The 15,087-nt window shown below is 43.2% G+C and overlaps 1 protein-coding gene across 4 annotated transcripts in view; it reads right to left on the reverse strand.

The window, feature by feature from the left end:
* Positions 1-15,087, reverse strand: part of IQGAP2 (IQ motif containing GTPase activating protein 2) — a 902,890-nt gene that overhangs the window by 383,032 nt on the left and 504,771 nt on the right. For all 4 annotated transcript variants that reach the window (XM_069223623.1, XM_069223606.1, XM_069223596.1 and 1 more), the window contains exon 5: positions 4,047-4,123. In XM_069223623.1, coding sequence (XP_069079724.1) covers positions 4,047-4,123 — 77 coding nt within the window. The remainder of the gene's footprint in view (positions 1-4,046; positions 4,124-15,087) is intronic.

The following is a 15,087-nucleotide window of genomic DNA, read 5'->3' on the forward strand; positions in this document are numbered from 1 at the left end:
CATTTTTTCTACTTCTGTGTTATGAAAACAATATTTTAATAGAATGGAAAAAAGGTCAGAACACTTTACTTGGTGATGTGCAAATGATAAATGTTTTCTGAAACCCAATTTTCACGGATTGTTGTTAATACACTATATAGATTTTATCAGTACAGCTGCAAGTTAGTGGGAAGTTTTGTTTTTTATATTTCTTGGAAATTTACTGTCTGTAAATGACAGTGTGCTATCACATCCTGCTGTAGTAATATATTTATTAAAAGCGAGTGTTTAAACATAATCTGAGAAACACTCCTACTCGGATGGCAAAGCTATTAGTAAACTAAGAGGCAAGTCATGTGTACCCTAAATGTGGGCTAGATTTATTATACATGCAGCAAATGTTTAGTGTATTTAATCAAACAAAAGAGGATTATTTTTTACAGCAGAAATGCTGAACTCACTTATTTGAAGGTGCACTCATATGAGAATGAAGAAAAAGGCGACTGTAAAATACAATATTTGCCTGGCATCACACAATTTGAGACCCGTTTCCGGGTCAAGTACATTACTGTCAGGTCGAGTAGCTTTTTCAAGCTACTCGACCCTCAACTCTAGTAATATTTTTATGATTTTTCGAGGCCTGATGGAGTATTGCCCTCCCTGACCTCCCTCTATAATATGGGGCAATCAGTTAGTCATTGTCAATGATTGGTGATTTGCGCAGCAGAGGGAGCCGTCTCTGGCAGCGGATCGGAAAGCAATGGACCCAGGGAGCGAAACTAGGCAGTTATATGGTGGGGAAATTGAATTTGTTGCCTTCCCCCACAGCCATTGTAATCAGAACCTGGAGAAGGACCACAAAGCATACTGGATGGCAGTGCCCCTCTGGGAGGCTGAAGCACTGGTGCCACTGTAAGGAGTCAAGGGGTGGGGGATGGGGGGGGGAATAGGATCTCCTGGGAATTTCGAAGCTGGGGGACATGTGGACTACAGGGTACCTGATCCCCCTTGAACCACTTCAGGCGGCAGAGTATGAATTGGCAGGGAGTTAGTATTTGCAGTACATGCAAATCAGATACATCCTCCGTAGTTGTATAGGTCAGATCAAGGAGATCCCAGAGGAGGGTCCCCTAGAGTTTAGGGTGCTCTGAGTCCCACTACACAGGAACGCCATATCATCGGCATATACCACATTGCTAGCAAACAGCACCCCATCGCTCAGAGTCCTTGAAGACAGGTGAAAGCGAGATCTTGGCAGATTGGAAGGTGAGCGGGGAGAGGCATGCTGCTATCCTTGGTAGGAAGTGATATAGGCAAACTTTAGGGTATTCAAACTCAAAATCCTACATACAGCGTAATTCACAAGGACGCACCTTTTCGCTATGAATAGATGCCCGTCCGACAAGAGCTTGAGGGTTTGCACATACTGGGGGACTTTAATTCATACACTATGGGATTGTCCCATGCTGCGACCCTTTCGGATTGGTGTCAGGGATAGGGCGTCTGAGGTCATAGACACCCCAGTTGACCTTGCACCTAAATTAATAATGCCTGGCATTTCAGTCAGCAATCAGACAAATACACCTACCTATTCTGTAATGTAGCTATAATGGTGGCTAGCTGTGATGTGCTCAGAAATGGCGGATTGCGAGAGTTCTGAGGGTGGAGGATTGGGAAGTCAATGTGGAATGATCCATGAAAGCAGAAGAACACGTTTAAAAGGCAAGGGCCTGTCCAAACAAGTTTGTAAAAATATGAGGTGCTTGGAAAGCCCAGATCAAGGGCATGGACTGAGATTCTGAAAGGTGGCGGTGGTTTGTGGCATTTGGTGAACCGTGGGGGAGTTGCCACGGGAGAACAGTGAGAGATGAGGACTGGGTAATCAGCCATGACTCAGTGGGGTGGGACCAAGGACCACAGTCCGGAGAACAATGTGCGACACTAGGAACAAAGCATTTCAATTGGTGGCCAATGTGTCCTCACAGTTGGGAGGAGGGGTGGGAGGAGAGAGGGTGATCCAGAGAGATGATTGTTTGAAGTCTTTTGAAAACTTAAAAAAATATTATAAAATATATTAAAAAATATATTAATATAAAATATATTAAAACATATTTAAATTATAATAATATAAAATATATTTTAAAAAAACAGAAGGTCCAACACAGTGCCCAGAGAAGTTAAAATAGAGAAGGTCAATGAGAATGATAGAAGGCCACATAGATAGGACTGCACAGGAGCTAAGACAGGTCAGAAACTCTAGAGGAATAGCCATAAATAAGAAAAACACAAGTACTGACACTGTGAACCAGCCTCAGAGATTTGCATTAACCAAGAAAATACATTGTATTTTTATTGCTGCTTTTTCAAATCCGGGTGTCGCAAGGTGCAAATATTACTGGCGAAGAATTGATCACTTTTAAAATATCTCACCATTGTATATAATTTGATAAGAAACGTTTTCAACCTCAACAATTCAACACCTCCAAAATGTTTGTGATAAATGTGCACTACTTAAAGCATCCATGAATTCTGCCCTCTGGACCGCCACCACTAGAAGGTGAGTGCATTACAGTCGAGGTCTTGTCCAACTAATCACCACTCCAAGATCGGGATGGACCACACCTAATTATATGCAGCATCACCAACAATTGGCCATCAACATCTCAAAGACATTTTGTTTTCTGTATGTAGAACATCTGTGATTCCATCTAAATAGCCAGGATCTTGGACAACATTCCTGTATCCATCAGGACTGCCCCAAATGATGCTCCAATATAGGAAAGAGTTGAAGGCTCACCTCTTTAAAGAACTCTACATCATAATGTACTAACTGTCTACAACACAGCTTCCTATCCTTTTACTCATTGTCTTTATGCTCATCATGACCAGTTCTGCTGCCTTTTGGCTAAATTCATGCTATAGAAATACCATATGCATACATACATAGAAATATTATGACTTTGTTTACGCAATTACCAAACTTGCAGTCATTATGTACTGTCTGGCCCTTATTGTAGAACATCTTTTGTCCGGAATGCTAATAAATAGAGAAGTATTCATTCTAGACAACCACCACATAATCTAGAGGAAGATGATCTAACGTGGTTTCTCTGGTCACCAGTCAAGAAGCACAGAGTTCAGTTAACTATTCATGAACTATACTACCACTCTTGTATGTCCATAATTCAAGATAAATGCATGCTCATTACTCAACGATTTCAAAAAGAGGAGCATAGAAACAGAGGTCCCGCTGTGCTGTGCAGTGCTCCACCATATGCAATTGCCTCTTTGACAACTTAATGCACAATGGAAGCTGTGTAAACTCTAGATCTTCAACAAGTTTCTATGCTCCTGCAAGCGGTCACCAACATACTCATAGTGCTGCAGTACAACGCAAGCTTGGATGGTCCAGCAATATAATGCAGCCTCCCACAGCATGCTGTAAAAACGAACTTTAAAAATTGTTACTTGAAACTTTAGTATGCCGATTGAATTGTCTCCACAAATAACCATGAATGAGTATTTTTGTCGGATACAAATAGATTTTTGAGACAGAACCAACAAGAACTTAGAAGTATCACATTGAAAAGTGGACCTAGCCGCTACCATCAGGATACCATACTGTGAACAAACATTACATTGTAGGAATTTATACATCCTAAATGCATCATAACCAATACTTATGTATAGTAACATGAAGCACCGTTCAATTACACACAACTGCAAGACGGTCATAAAATATGACTGTATTCTAAAGTGTACTGGGAAACTTTTTGATATGGGTTTAAGCAAATGTAAAATAAACACTTTGGAAAATAAAAATAAACCTTTCTGTATGGGCTGGTAAGTAAAACATTTTGTGGGATGGACACCATTTATTTTACAAAGGAAATCATTCCAATTGACAGGCACATATCACATTTTCTGCATATAGTTGAAAGGCAATCCATCATATTCCATTTTGACCAGGGCAACATAAGGCTTCACTTATTCAGAGCAAAACAGAAACGTGATATGGTGAAAGGTGGAGAGGATAGGTGCCGCTCTGTTCCACGGTATGACCTTACCTTAGTGCATGAATGCAGTAGATGACGCGAGGGATGTTTTTCCTATCGTAGACATCTGTTGTCTCTGGATAAAATATCTAAAAACAAAACGAATGCATTCAAATTATTAAAACCATAATCCATCCTGTTTGAATACTACAATAACAGCAGACAGATGCGATTGCCTCTGACAGCTACGTGATGCAACTGACACCGTCTATGATGAAAAACTCTCCAAGTGTAGTTGATGTGATTTGTGGAGTCAACCAAATCCAAAAAACTGATAAATAACATGATTGCATATCTGGCTTTGCTTGCATTGTTGTCAACATCTGTTTACCACACTACTTGAATGTAAGATTCAGTTTTCCCAATTCCCTCATATCTATCACATCCTAAAGTTGCTCTTCAACTTAATTAAGTTACTTAATTTAGAATGGCTCACTACAGATTGCCCCATAAACACCATTCCTAGGCAAGGGAATGGCCACCCTTTGAGACTTAAACACAAATATATACATCTCGAATGATAATTCGTAATAACCTTAATTATTGATGATCAAGACAATTAATACATTTTAAGGTTTGTGTACTTCCTTACTTTTGAAACAAATTTAACAATCTTTTCTTTATACCATACATGTCAATAGATCATCAATCGTGTTTTCAAAAACGTCGCAAAAAGTTTTAGACGTGTTTTGGTCAGCGCATCAGTCTGAAATAATGATACTACAATATTAAAAAGGATGCAAGACAACAAACTAAGGAGTCTGCCATCTTCATCGGGTTTCTTCTTAATTTGCAAATAATACACAAGATATGATAAAAAATGAAACTTCTAAGTCTTGCAAAAAAATAAATGGCCTCAACATGAAACCACAACGCCAATGGTGCCAAAAGCAATACACCATCATTGATGATGAAAAACAGTGTAACACAGTTGGTTTGAAGAAAAACATTGATTGATTCTTATGAAGGATGATGCAAAAGAGCATAACATAGTTGGCTTGTAGAAGAACACCAGTTCCTATGACGGCCATGCAAGACACCGTCAACTGGTACTACGAAACGAGTTGGAAGCACAATTAATACAGAGCCTGGTAAAGCCAAAGGTAGGAGAGCCAAATAGAAAATTCAGAGTGTAAAATGGTCATTTGGGAAAAACATTGTTTGATGTATATTTTCTGATTCTCAGCAATTGACGTGGTCACTTCATTCAAGCTGCAGAATTGTCCACTTGGACAGCACACTATGCACGATTGGCTGCCTTTGTTAAAAAAACAATAAGATATTTACCTAGAGCACTGCATAATGTCACAACTCAGCTCCCTATAGTCAGATGTGCTGTCTACAACTATAAAAATAAAATAATCCCGCCCCTTTTATAGGCTAAACTGGCATTTTTCAAGACTTTAAGGTAATGTACGAAATTTGGTTTCACAATTCAATAAAGGTTGCACAGAAATTTGCCATATTAGTAGATACTTATTTTCACAAAGGCGCTCCAGTTCCCAGCACTGAAGAGATACCGCTAAACAATATTGAAACACGTCGACACACCTTTAAAGGGGTACTAGCCCTAAAGAATCCCCAAGGGAACCTAACGAAGAGGGAACACATTATTTGGCTAAAGTTTCTCAAGGGCTTGCGTTTCAGCTCTTGTTGTCTCTCTGTGGCGGTACAGAGACAGCACAGCTCCAAAAATCTTGCTTCTATGGAAAATGACCGTGCATTCAAAACTTGGAAAATTGGAACTGGAAATATTAATTTGGAAAGTTCAATTAGTATTTTGATTATGAGATTAATTGTCTTGACGATGGGTAAATACGAATATTAAGGATTATTATTCGAGGTATATGCACTTGTTTTGGTCAAACCTTGTTTTGATTATAATGTCCCAGCTGTTCTTTCTTTATGGTACATCCTTTGAGACTGTAGGATTGGTCAAACTCCTAGGATGCTTAACACCCTGGGATGCGGATCTTCTCAATGAACTGATATAATATTAGTGTAAATAAGTAAAGTCTTATACTGTACACAGCCCATAATGAACTCTTGTAGTGCCCTTGATGTGTTTTTGTGGGAACTTGCAAAATCAGTGTTGTTAGCTTTTACTTTTTACTACTAGTTTCCCAAGGTCACTTCAAACCATTGTGTAGCAATGAGACTCACCAAGAGCAATAAACTGGAGGACTTAAAAGGCCTACTGCACGATGTTTTAGATGTTAAAAATTCAGAAACACCATGAAACTGAAATGCAGTGGCTCAAACTGGACATCTGCGTTTCAAGGACACTACAATCACGACTTCTGGTCCCAGTATTTCTCGCTCCAGCAAGGCTGACCAGTGGGCACTCCTGCTCCCCGGAACACGCTTCTGCATGCGGAGATCATAAGCTGGGGCATGCTTCGGTCCCTACTCAGTAGCCTTAATATACTCTTTCATGGTTCACATGCCCTTTATCTTACATATTGGCACTTACGTACTGCAATGCTAATGCAAATGCAAATGAGCGATTAAACTCATTTCAGCAGATATTATTGTTTGTGTGTCTTATATGTTTATCCGTAAGGTCGATTTTGTGATGCAGGTTTACTGTGATTTTTTGGTGCATCACAGCAAGCAATAACTAAGCCCTACTCCCACTAGCAATATGTTGTGGTTGAATGCATTGATATAAATGTGTATTTCGTACCTGTGTTACCATATGGCGTGCCTCATGTCTCTGGTGATATTAATCAGTATGATAATGACTAGCGGACCAGTTATTTCCTCTACTGTGATTTACCCCAATATTTGGAGCAGGGTATAACTGAGCATCACTACGCTTCTTTTAACTCAAAGCACCCGGGCTACTGCATATAGCCACACCCTATTGTCTGTTATGTTACTTGACACATCCAGTATCAATTAACCTTTGCTTTTGTTCACTACACTGTTCACCATGCTGATCAGTGTTCGGAGCAGGGTGTTAGATCACAGTATTATTGTACCATTCTCTGGCCTTCAATTTCTGGCACAAAGTCCTAGACTAGTCATTTGATTCTATCGTCAGAGAGCTTGAGTTCTTTGTTATCAGTAGTGTCCGGAATAATTTGCTTCTCAAACTGAGATCTTGCCAACAGGTGTTTAAAACACAAATTAGCACATCATACAATTATTGGTTTACACACGATTTCCTAAAGTTACTACGGTAACTCTTTACGTACATTTTAAGGATATTGCAAGTCACCAAGACGTTCTATAAGCATATAGAGGAACGAGGCCGAAAGGCCGCGTTTCTTTCTAAGGTTAAGGAATTCCGAGGTGACCTGCAATTTCCTTATAATGTAGGGAAGGAGTTACAGTAGCAAATTTAGGTGACTTGCATTAACTTATCATGTATGCTGGGGCGTACTTTATTACACATATTACACGGTCACAGCATCAACTTTCCACAAACCTTGGTGTGTGTATCTTTTATATGAAAAAGTGAGCATGTTTGCAAACATAGGGGAGGGTCATGCACCAGTTGCACACTGGTCTCTGCGGCCACCAGCATCGAACACCCTGTCACACATCTCCACCCATACCTGCAATAGTGCCCCACGTGAAGTGGGCTCACATTAGCGACAATCAGCTGGAGGCTAGAGAGCCCCCTCCCCTCTCCCTGAGCGACGTGTGCTGTGAGACGATCAGCCAGGCCGGCCAGACTGCGCTGAGTTCCAGGTGGCAGCATCAGGAGTGCGGCTTCTGAGGCAGGAGGTGCTGCCACGATCCAACAACTGCCAGCTCCTGCAGCAACGTGCAGCAGGCCTGGATCGGGCTGGCAGAGGCACCCAGTCGTGTGTTCCTGTGGCCCAAGCAGTATCCCTACTCTCCCGCATGGTGGTGAAGCAGGGGTCACCAGGGCCGGGCCCTACAAAGGCCTTAACTCTGGCGCTAGGTTTCCTGCAACGCGACAGAGACAGGGGCCTCTCCCTTCTTGCCACTGCTGCGGGAGTGGCCAAATTGCAATGGCAGGTGATATTTCTCCCGAGGGAGGAAGCAGTAACAACAGTCACCCAGTGGGTGACACGCGAGTCCCAGCAGCAACTGCCAGTGTCAGTAAGGCCCCGGTCCCAAGTAAGTGCTTGGTGCCCTGAGCCTGATGCAGCATTGGCTCCTTCCATACAGCATAGCGGAGCCCACATGCCAGAGGACTGAGACTCATAGAAACATAATCCCCACCATCCTCTGATCCAGAGATAGACGATTGGTGGTGACCGGGGACAGAGGGCCTACCTTGAGGGACGTACTATTGATTGCAAATGCAGGGCCCTGAGGAGTTGAAACCGGGCCACTCATAGTGAGGGATATAGAGTACTGAACTGAACTGAGTAATCCCTTGTGAGGAAAAACGGTTACTGAAAGACGACTCCTGTGAAGCTTAAAATGCACTGGGATAATACCCTGCATATGATCACTGAGACACAAGTGGCTCCACAAAAAGTGGTAAAACCTTCCCTGAGTGAAATCATGGCCGCCATCCGAGACCTTAAGGGCACTATAAAACCTAAAATCGATGCTGTGGCTGTGGATGTCACTCTTCTGAGAGCTGATTTTAAAAAAATCTCAGAAAATGTTACAACAGCTGAATCTCACAAACTCCCTGCAGTTCACCACTAACAGGCTGAATGAACAAGTAAAAAACCTCACCAAGCAAAACGCTCTGGTGGCTGCTAAATTGGAAGATCAGGAAGGCCGAGCATGCACGAACAATATTAGGGTCATGGGATGCTTTCTGCATGTTAGGGAGGTGGGCTGTTCTGAGCCTGCTGTGCAGGGTAGCAGGAAGGTGGGTGTTTCTAGGTTTTCTGTTCTAAAGTTATGTCAGGTTATTCTAACTGTTGTAACTCTAACATTACTTGGAAAGGGAATGGAGACAGGCCTGGGACCCCACCGGTCGTGATGGCGACCCCTCACACAATATGCTACACAATGGGTGCTCCCACACCATTATCTTTGAGAGCCATAACATGGAATGTTAATGGTCTGGGCAGTAAAACCCACCATACAATAATGCTCCAGTACCTTCGGAGATATGCCTCAGATCTAGTCCTCATACAGGAGACCCATCTAAAAGGCAACCACTACAAGGCACTCAACCGGTTTCGATAAAGAATCCTGGCCCACGAGGGTTTCACAACAGACTCTAGAGAGGTGGGCATCCTTGTTAAAAAATCACTATACTGTATTCCTGCAGAACCTGGAATGGTCCACTTGGCAGATTTGTGGTACAGACAAAGAACTAGGAGGGTCACACCCCTAACATCTGTTCTGCCTACATGTCGCTGAAACTCCCTGTGGAGACTCTCCCTGCACTCGGTGCCACATTACTAGAGATGCCACCAGGGGTACTTATATTAGAGGGAGACATGAAGGCAGTGATAGACCCCAAGATGGACAGGGAGATCCGCTCATCTGCAGGGCGCGGGTTGGCTTTCTTAGGCGCTTTCATAGACGCACTGGGTTTGGTAAACTGGTGGCGTGCCCACAACCCTCAGACAAGGCAATTCACTTATTTTTCAGCAGCCTATGGGAGCTACTCCTGACTTGATTACATTTTCACACAACACCTTCACGCGGGGAAATTTAGAGATGCGGATCATAAACCCCGCAGTATATCTGACCATTCCCCAGTAGAGGTGACACTTCAAAGTACAACTAGAGTTACTGTACTGTCTCCTAGAATAGACCCCTGGCATTTAAAAGGTACATCCCTCAGAGATAAATTAAGGGAACGTGCTGACCAATCCTTCCAAGAAAACAAGTGTACTTTTGGAGGGCTTCAAAGCAGTTATTCATGGCCATGCTTAGGCCCTGATTGCAGCCAAGAAAAAAGACCTGGAAATTAACACGGAGGCTCTTGAGCGAGTGATTGACACGTGGGAAACACAGGCCCTGGAACAGGGAGAGGGCAGCCTCCAACTACATCATCAACTCAGGCTTAAATTGCGTAAGCTTTGAGACCAAGTGGAGGATAGGTCATGCACCCATGCATTAGCAAGTCAGCGTTAATTATGTAATATTGGGGATACGGGCAATAAGTTGCTGCCAGTTTAGATAAGAGTGATACAAGACACAACAGGGTTCTGAAGGTCCGTGACGCTATAAGAATGCTCCAGAGGACCAGTGCTGCAGAAACATTTGATAAATACAACAAGGGTGTGTACGCCACCACGACTTCCTGGTCTGAGAAGGACTACACTGATCTTCTCAGGGATATGCCAATCCCAACACTATCAGAGGAGGATAGGGCCTCTCTGAAACAAGACTCAATGACCAAGGAGATAGCCAGGGCCATCCACGATTTGAAATCAGAGAAAGCGGTGGGACCCAAGGGCCTAATGATAGAACTGTTAAAATGCATCAACTACTAAGTGGCAAACCATATACTGGACATGTTTATGAGCGAGGGATCTCCGAGAATAAATCGGAGGACCGCCACAATTGTGGTCATCCCCTAAAGAGATAAACAATTGGAGGAGTGAAATTCGTATAGGCCCATTTCACTATTAAACATAGAGGCTAAGGTGTTGGTCATTACCACAGTGGTCCATTCTGACCAGTCGGGCTTTATCCCGCGTAGGGGGACCCTACTAAATTTGCCACTTTTATACGGGGTGCTTCAAGCAACGGCTGCACCGGTCAACAGACAAGCCTTTCTTCTATCATTAAGATTAAAAAATTGCATTCAACAGCCACGAATGGAGATACCTTTTCGCAGCTGTAGAGAAATTGGACTTTGGCCCTAGATTCTGTGGTTGGGTCAGACTACTCTATAAGAGCCCACTGTGCACTATCTCGGGCCTTCGTCCTACAAAAGGGCACAATACAGGGATGCTCATTGTTCATGATTTCTGTGTTAGCGCTTGAGCCCCTAGTGGGCCGGATAAGACAGGACACTCTTATTCGAGAAGTGGACATGAATGGCAGTTGGGAAGATCTCCCTCTACACTGACAACATTTTGCTTTTGATACCCAGCCCTTCCACACAGTAACCAGAATACTACACATCTTTCAAATTTTGGGGGAATTATTGGGATACCAGATGAACTGTGACAAGTCCCTCATATTCCACCTGGAGGGAGGAACAGCTAGACTTCCGTCAGGCTGCATGGCTCCGGTTACGCATGACGGATTTAAATATCTTGACATACACATAACAAGGACCTGGAAGTTTCCAAAATCCAACCTATTCCCGCAACTATAAGAGGATGCTACTTTGTTGCTGATAGGCAGAGCGGCCCTTTTTAAAATAATGACCCTCCCCGACTACTGTACATCCTACAGAACACTCCCTATAAAGTCCCATCTGACTTTTTGAAGAAAATCGACCATGAGATATGACAGTTACTGTGGGATGGGAGCAGTTCGTGGATAGCACTCTGTAAACTTCAGAAAGAAGTATACAATAGGGGACTGGCGGTCCCAAATATACTCAAATAAAACTGAGCTGCACAATGGGTATTTGCTGATCGATCAGACCCAGCCCTCCGAGTAGACAGATGCTTTGGGAGACAGGTGCTACCCACAGGTCATCTACTGGAGGAGGCTGAACCAAGCCCTACCAATGCACACACAGACAGTAGTGAGGGTTTATCAGGAATCCACAAGGTACCTGGGGTCTGGAGATAAGCTGACAGACAGGTACCCCTTGTTGGGCAGTGACCTACTGAGTGAGGTGGGCCACCTCAGAGGCACTATTAGGCATGGAGCTCTTGAGAAAAATCTTAAGGGGTCCGGCCATGTTGATATTTGAGGAACTGCAGCAGGAGTATGAACTAGCAGAGATCGGACATTTCTGGTACTTACAACTGACACATGCTCTCCGATGACATATCTCAGAGGGGGAGAAACTGCCTGAGACGGCACCATTGGAAGACCACTTGTTGCTGGACCCTATGGCAGACAAAGCCATCTCTCTCATCTATAAAAAAACGAATAGATAACTCCCATGACCATCTAAAGGCTCTGAGATAATCATAGAAAAGAGATATCAGGCTGTTTGAGGATAATGATGATGATGATTGGGCTGAGGTGATTCAAAGCCGTAGAAAAGTGGTGATATGGGCCAGGTTCCGCAGGTTCTCCTACTCTAGAACACTTCTACACAAACTGGAATGGTGTGGGGCGGCCTTGTGCCTTATGGGCTGCGGTCGAGAAGGAACCTTCTTTCACATACTATGGGATTGCCCAGTGGTCCAGCGTTACTTGGTGGAAATGGCAAGAATAACAGCTCAGGTCACTGGTTTGACTGTTTCAATTGTTCCACTGGTGGGTAGGTGGCATCTCCTTAATATCACTGGGAAAGAGGTCTGGCTCCGATGGAAGAGGATTTGGCTGGTGGTGGCCGGCAGGGTGGCTAAGCGTAATATAGAAAGGGCCTGGAGAGCAGCTGTAACTCCCTGTGTTGAAGACTGGGAGACGGACGTGGATTGGTGCCGCCTGGCAGAACAGGTTGTGTATCAAATTAGGGGCTGCCTAAAGAAATGAGAGAAGATCTGGGATGAGTGGCATATACAACGGCTACTAACTACAGGGGAAGCAGTATAGGTCCTGTTTCAATGGTTTTACTCCTTCTGGGGTGGGTATCCACACGAGGGCACTTTGGGAACTTACAGTACATATTAATTATTGCTTCTTGATTCTTGTGATTTTGTCTGCTCTTCTTCTGATATATACTGTACAAGTTATCCATCCATTTATCTGCTGTCTACTGAGCAACTGTTTAATAAAAATACATTGAAAAAAATGTCTGCAAATATGAAGAATAAAAATAAAGCTTCTAGTGCAAAATTAAACACAACAGAAACCTATTAGATAATTGTTGCAAACAGGTATTAGAAACAGTTAATTTCTAGTCAGTTTATAAAAAACTCACCTCCCTGTCTTTAATAAAATTAAGACTTTCCTTCATAAATTACTAGGAAAATCTACATTATATGTCAAGACTGGAGGCTCCTGTTATGCTAGTTTAAAGCATATCAACTACTAATGAAGCTGCTGTTTGAATAGGTTTACAATAAAACGTTCTGAAAACATTGTCATTGGACCAGTCAGCCGACTTCAGAATGTCCTCAAGGGAAGTGCCTATTTAGAAGGATGTAGATGCCATGGCACCCCTGGAGGAATGGGTTCCAAAAATGGAAGTGTCAATCCCCGCTAGTGATATTACTCATTTGACCCAACGAGCAAGAGTAGGACAGGAAACTGGTTTATGGGGCTTGCGGAAAGAAATGAGTAGTTGGTGATTGGAGGACATTCTGAGGTTAAGCGTACGCTTTTCATATTCTTTTAAACACAGGCCTACACAAAGTTTAGGCTGAGTAGGAAAGAAAGGGTAAAACACTGTGTGCAGATTTGTCTTTGTACGTTTGTGGATATGAAATAGCACTCCTGTAGCCAGTGAACTGGTGAGAGTAAACATCTAAAGATTTAACATCAGACACACGTTTAATAGAAATAAGACATAAAAGCATAGTTACCTTTGCTGAAAGCATTTTTAAGGAAAGGTCTGCGTTGTCAGGCCATGAAAGAAAAAAGTTGAGCACTATGGATACATCCCACAAATGAGTATATTTGGAAGTAGGGGGTTTGGAAAGTTTAACTCCCTTCAGGAGACGGCAGACTAAAGGGTGCTCGCCAATGGGTTTGCCGTTGATATAGTGATGGTGCATGCAAACAGCTGATCTATAGAGATTGACCGTCCCGTAAGACTTACCAGAACTGGCTTCTGAGGCCAAGAAATTAATGATTAGGTTTATATTTGCTGAAAATCGATTGATACATTTTCCCACACACCAGCTTGTCTTTAGAGACCAAGCTGATTTGTAGGCTTTTCTTGTTCCCGGAGCCCAGGCGTTGTTAATGAATTCTGAAGCTTCTGTCGAAATAAGAGGGGTTTGTTGGGGAGGCCTGAGACCTTCCAAGCTGAGAGTGTTTGGGAATTGGATAGAATTAGGTTGTGAGGGAAGCCTGCTGGATCGAGGAGAAGAGAAGGGGAAGAAAGGAGGAGAACCGGAAAATCTGTTGCGAGCTCTAGGAGAGGAGGAAACCAAACGTGAGACTGCTATAATCAGGGTTGTTTTTGGCATCTGACCTGGGCTAACGCCCTGTTGATTAGGATGAGGGGGGGGGAGGTGTAGTTGAGTGTCTGATACCAATCTTGTAGTAATGCGTCCGTTGCTACAGCCAAAAGATCTGGGCGCCAGCTGAAGAAACGTGGTAATTGAGACGAGAAGCAAAAAGGTCTGTGTGAAACGGACCCCATTTGTTGGAGAGAAGATGGAAAATGGAGGGATGGAGTTTCCAATCGCTGGAGTCTTTGAGATGACGGGAGTGCCAGTCTGCTATAGAATTTTGGGAACCTGGTAGGTACTCCGCTTGAAGTGGGAACCTGGTAGGTACTCCGCTTGAAGAGGGAACCTGGTAGGTACTCCGCTTGAAGAAAAAAATTGTAGGATAGACAGAATTCCCAAAGGCTTTTCGCTAGCTGAGCCAGAGGTTTTGACCTGGTGCCTCCGAGATGATTTATGTAACGAACTGCGGAAACGTTGTCCATACGGAGAAGAATGGAGCATTGCACTTTGTGTTTTGCAAGGCTTTTGATTGCAAAGGAGCCTGCAAGCATCTCTAAACAATGTATGTGCAATTTGGACCGTTTTGGAGACCATGTACCTCCAGTCGATATTTGACCACAACGGGCGCCCCAACCTGTTAGGCTTGCATCTGATTCTAATACAAGATCGGGCGCTGAGGGGAAGATGGTCCTGCCATTCCAGGCGTCTAAATGGTGTATCCACCATTGGATTTCTAAGCAAGAGTCTGTGTCTAATTTTATTAGATCAGAGAAGGCTAAGGCTTTGCAGAGATGGAGTATTTTTAGACGTTGAAGAGCTTGGTAATGAAGAGGACCTGGAAATGTGGCTTGGATAGAGGAGGAGAGAAGACCTATTATCTTTGCTAGTAGTTTGAGAGAGATTTGGTCTCTGAGGAGAATGTGGTGAATTTCTTTTTGGATGGAAATTACTTTTGAAGG

This window comes from Pleurodeles waltl, chromosome 1_1 (assembly GCF_031143425.1).
Source record: "Pleurodeles waltl isolate 20211129_DDA chromosome 1_1, aPleWal1.hap1.20221129, whole genome shotgun sequence".
NCBI lineage: Eukaryota > Metazoa > Chordata > Amphibia > Caudata > Salamandridae > Pleurodeles > Pleurodeles waltl.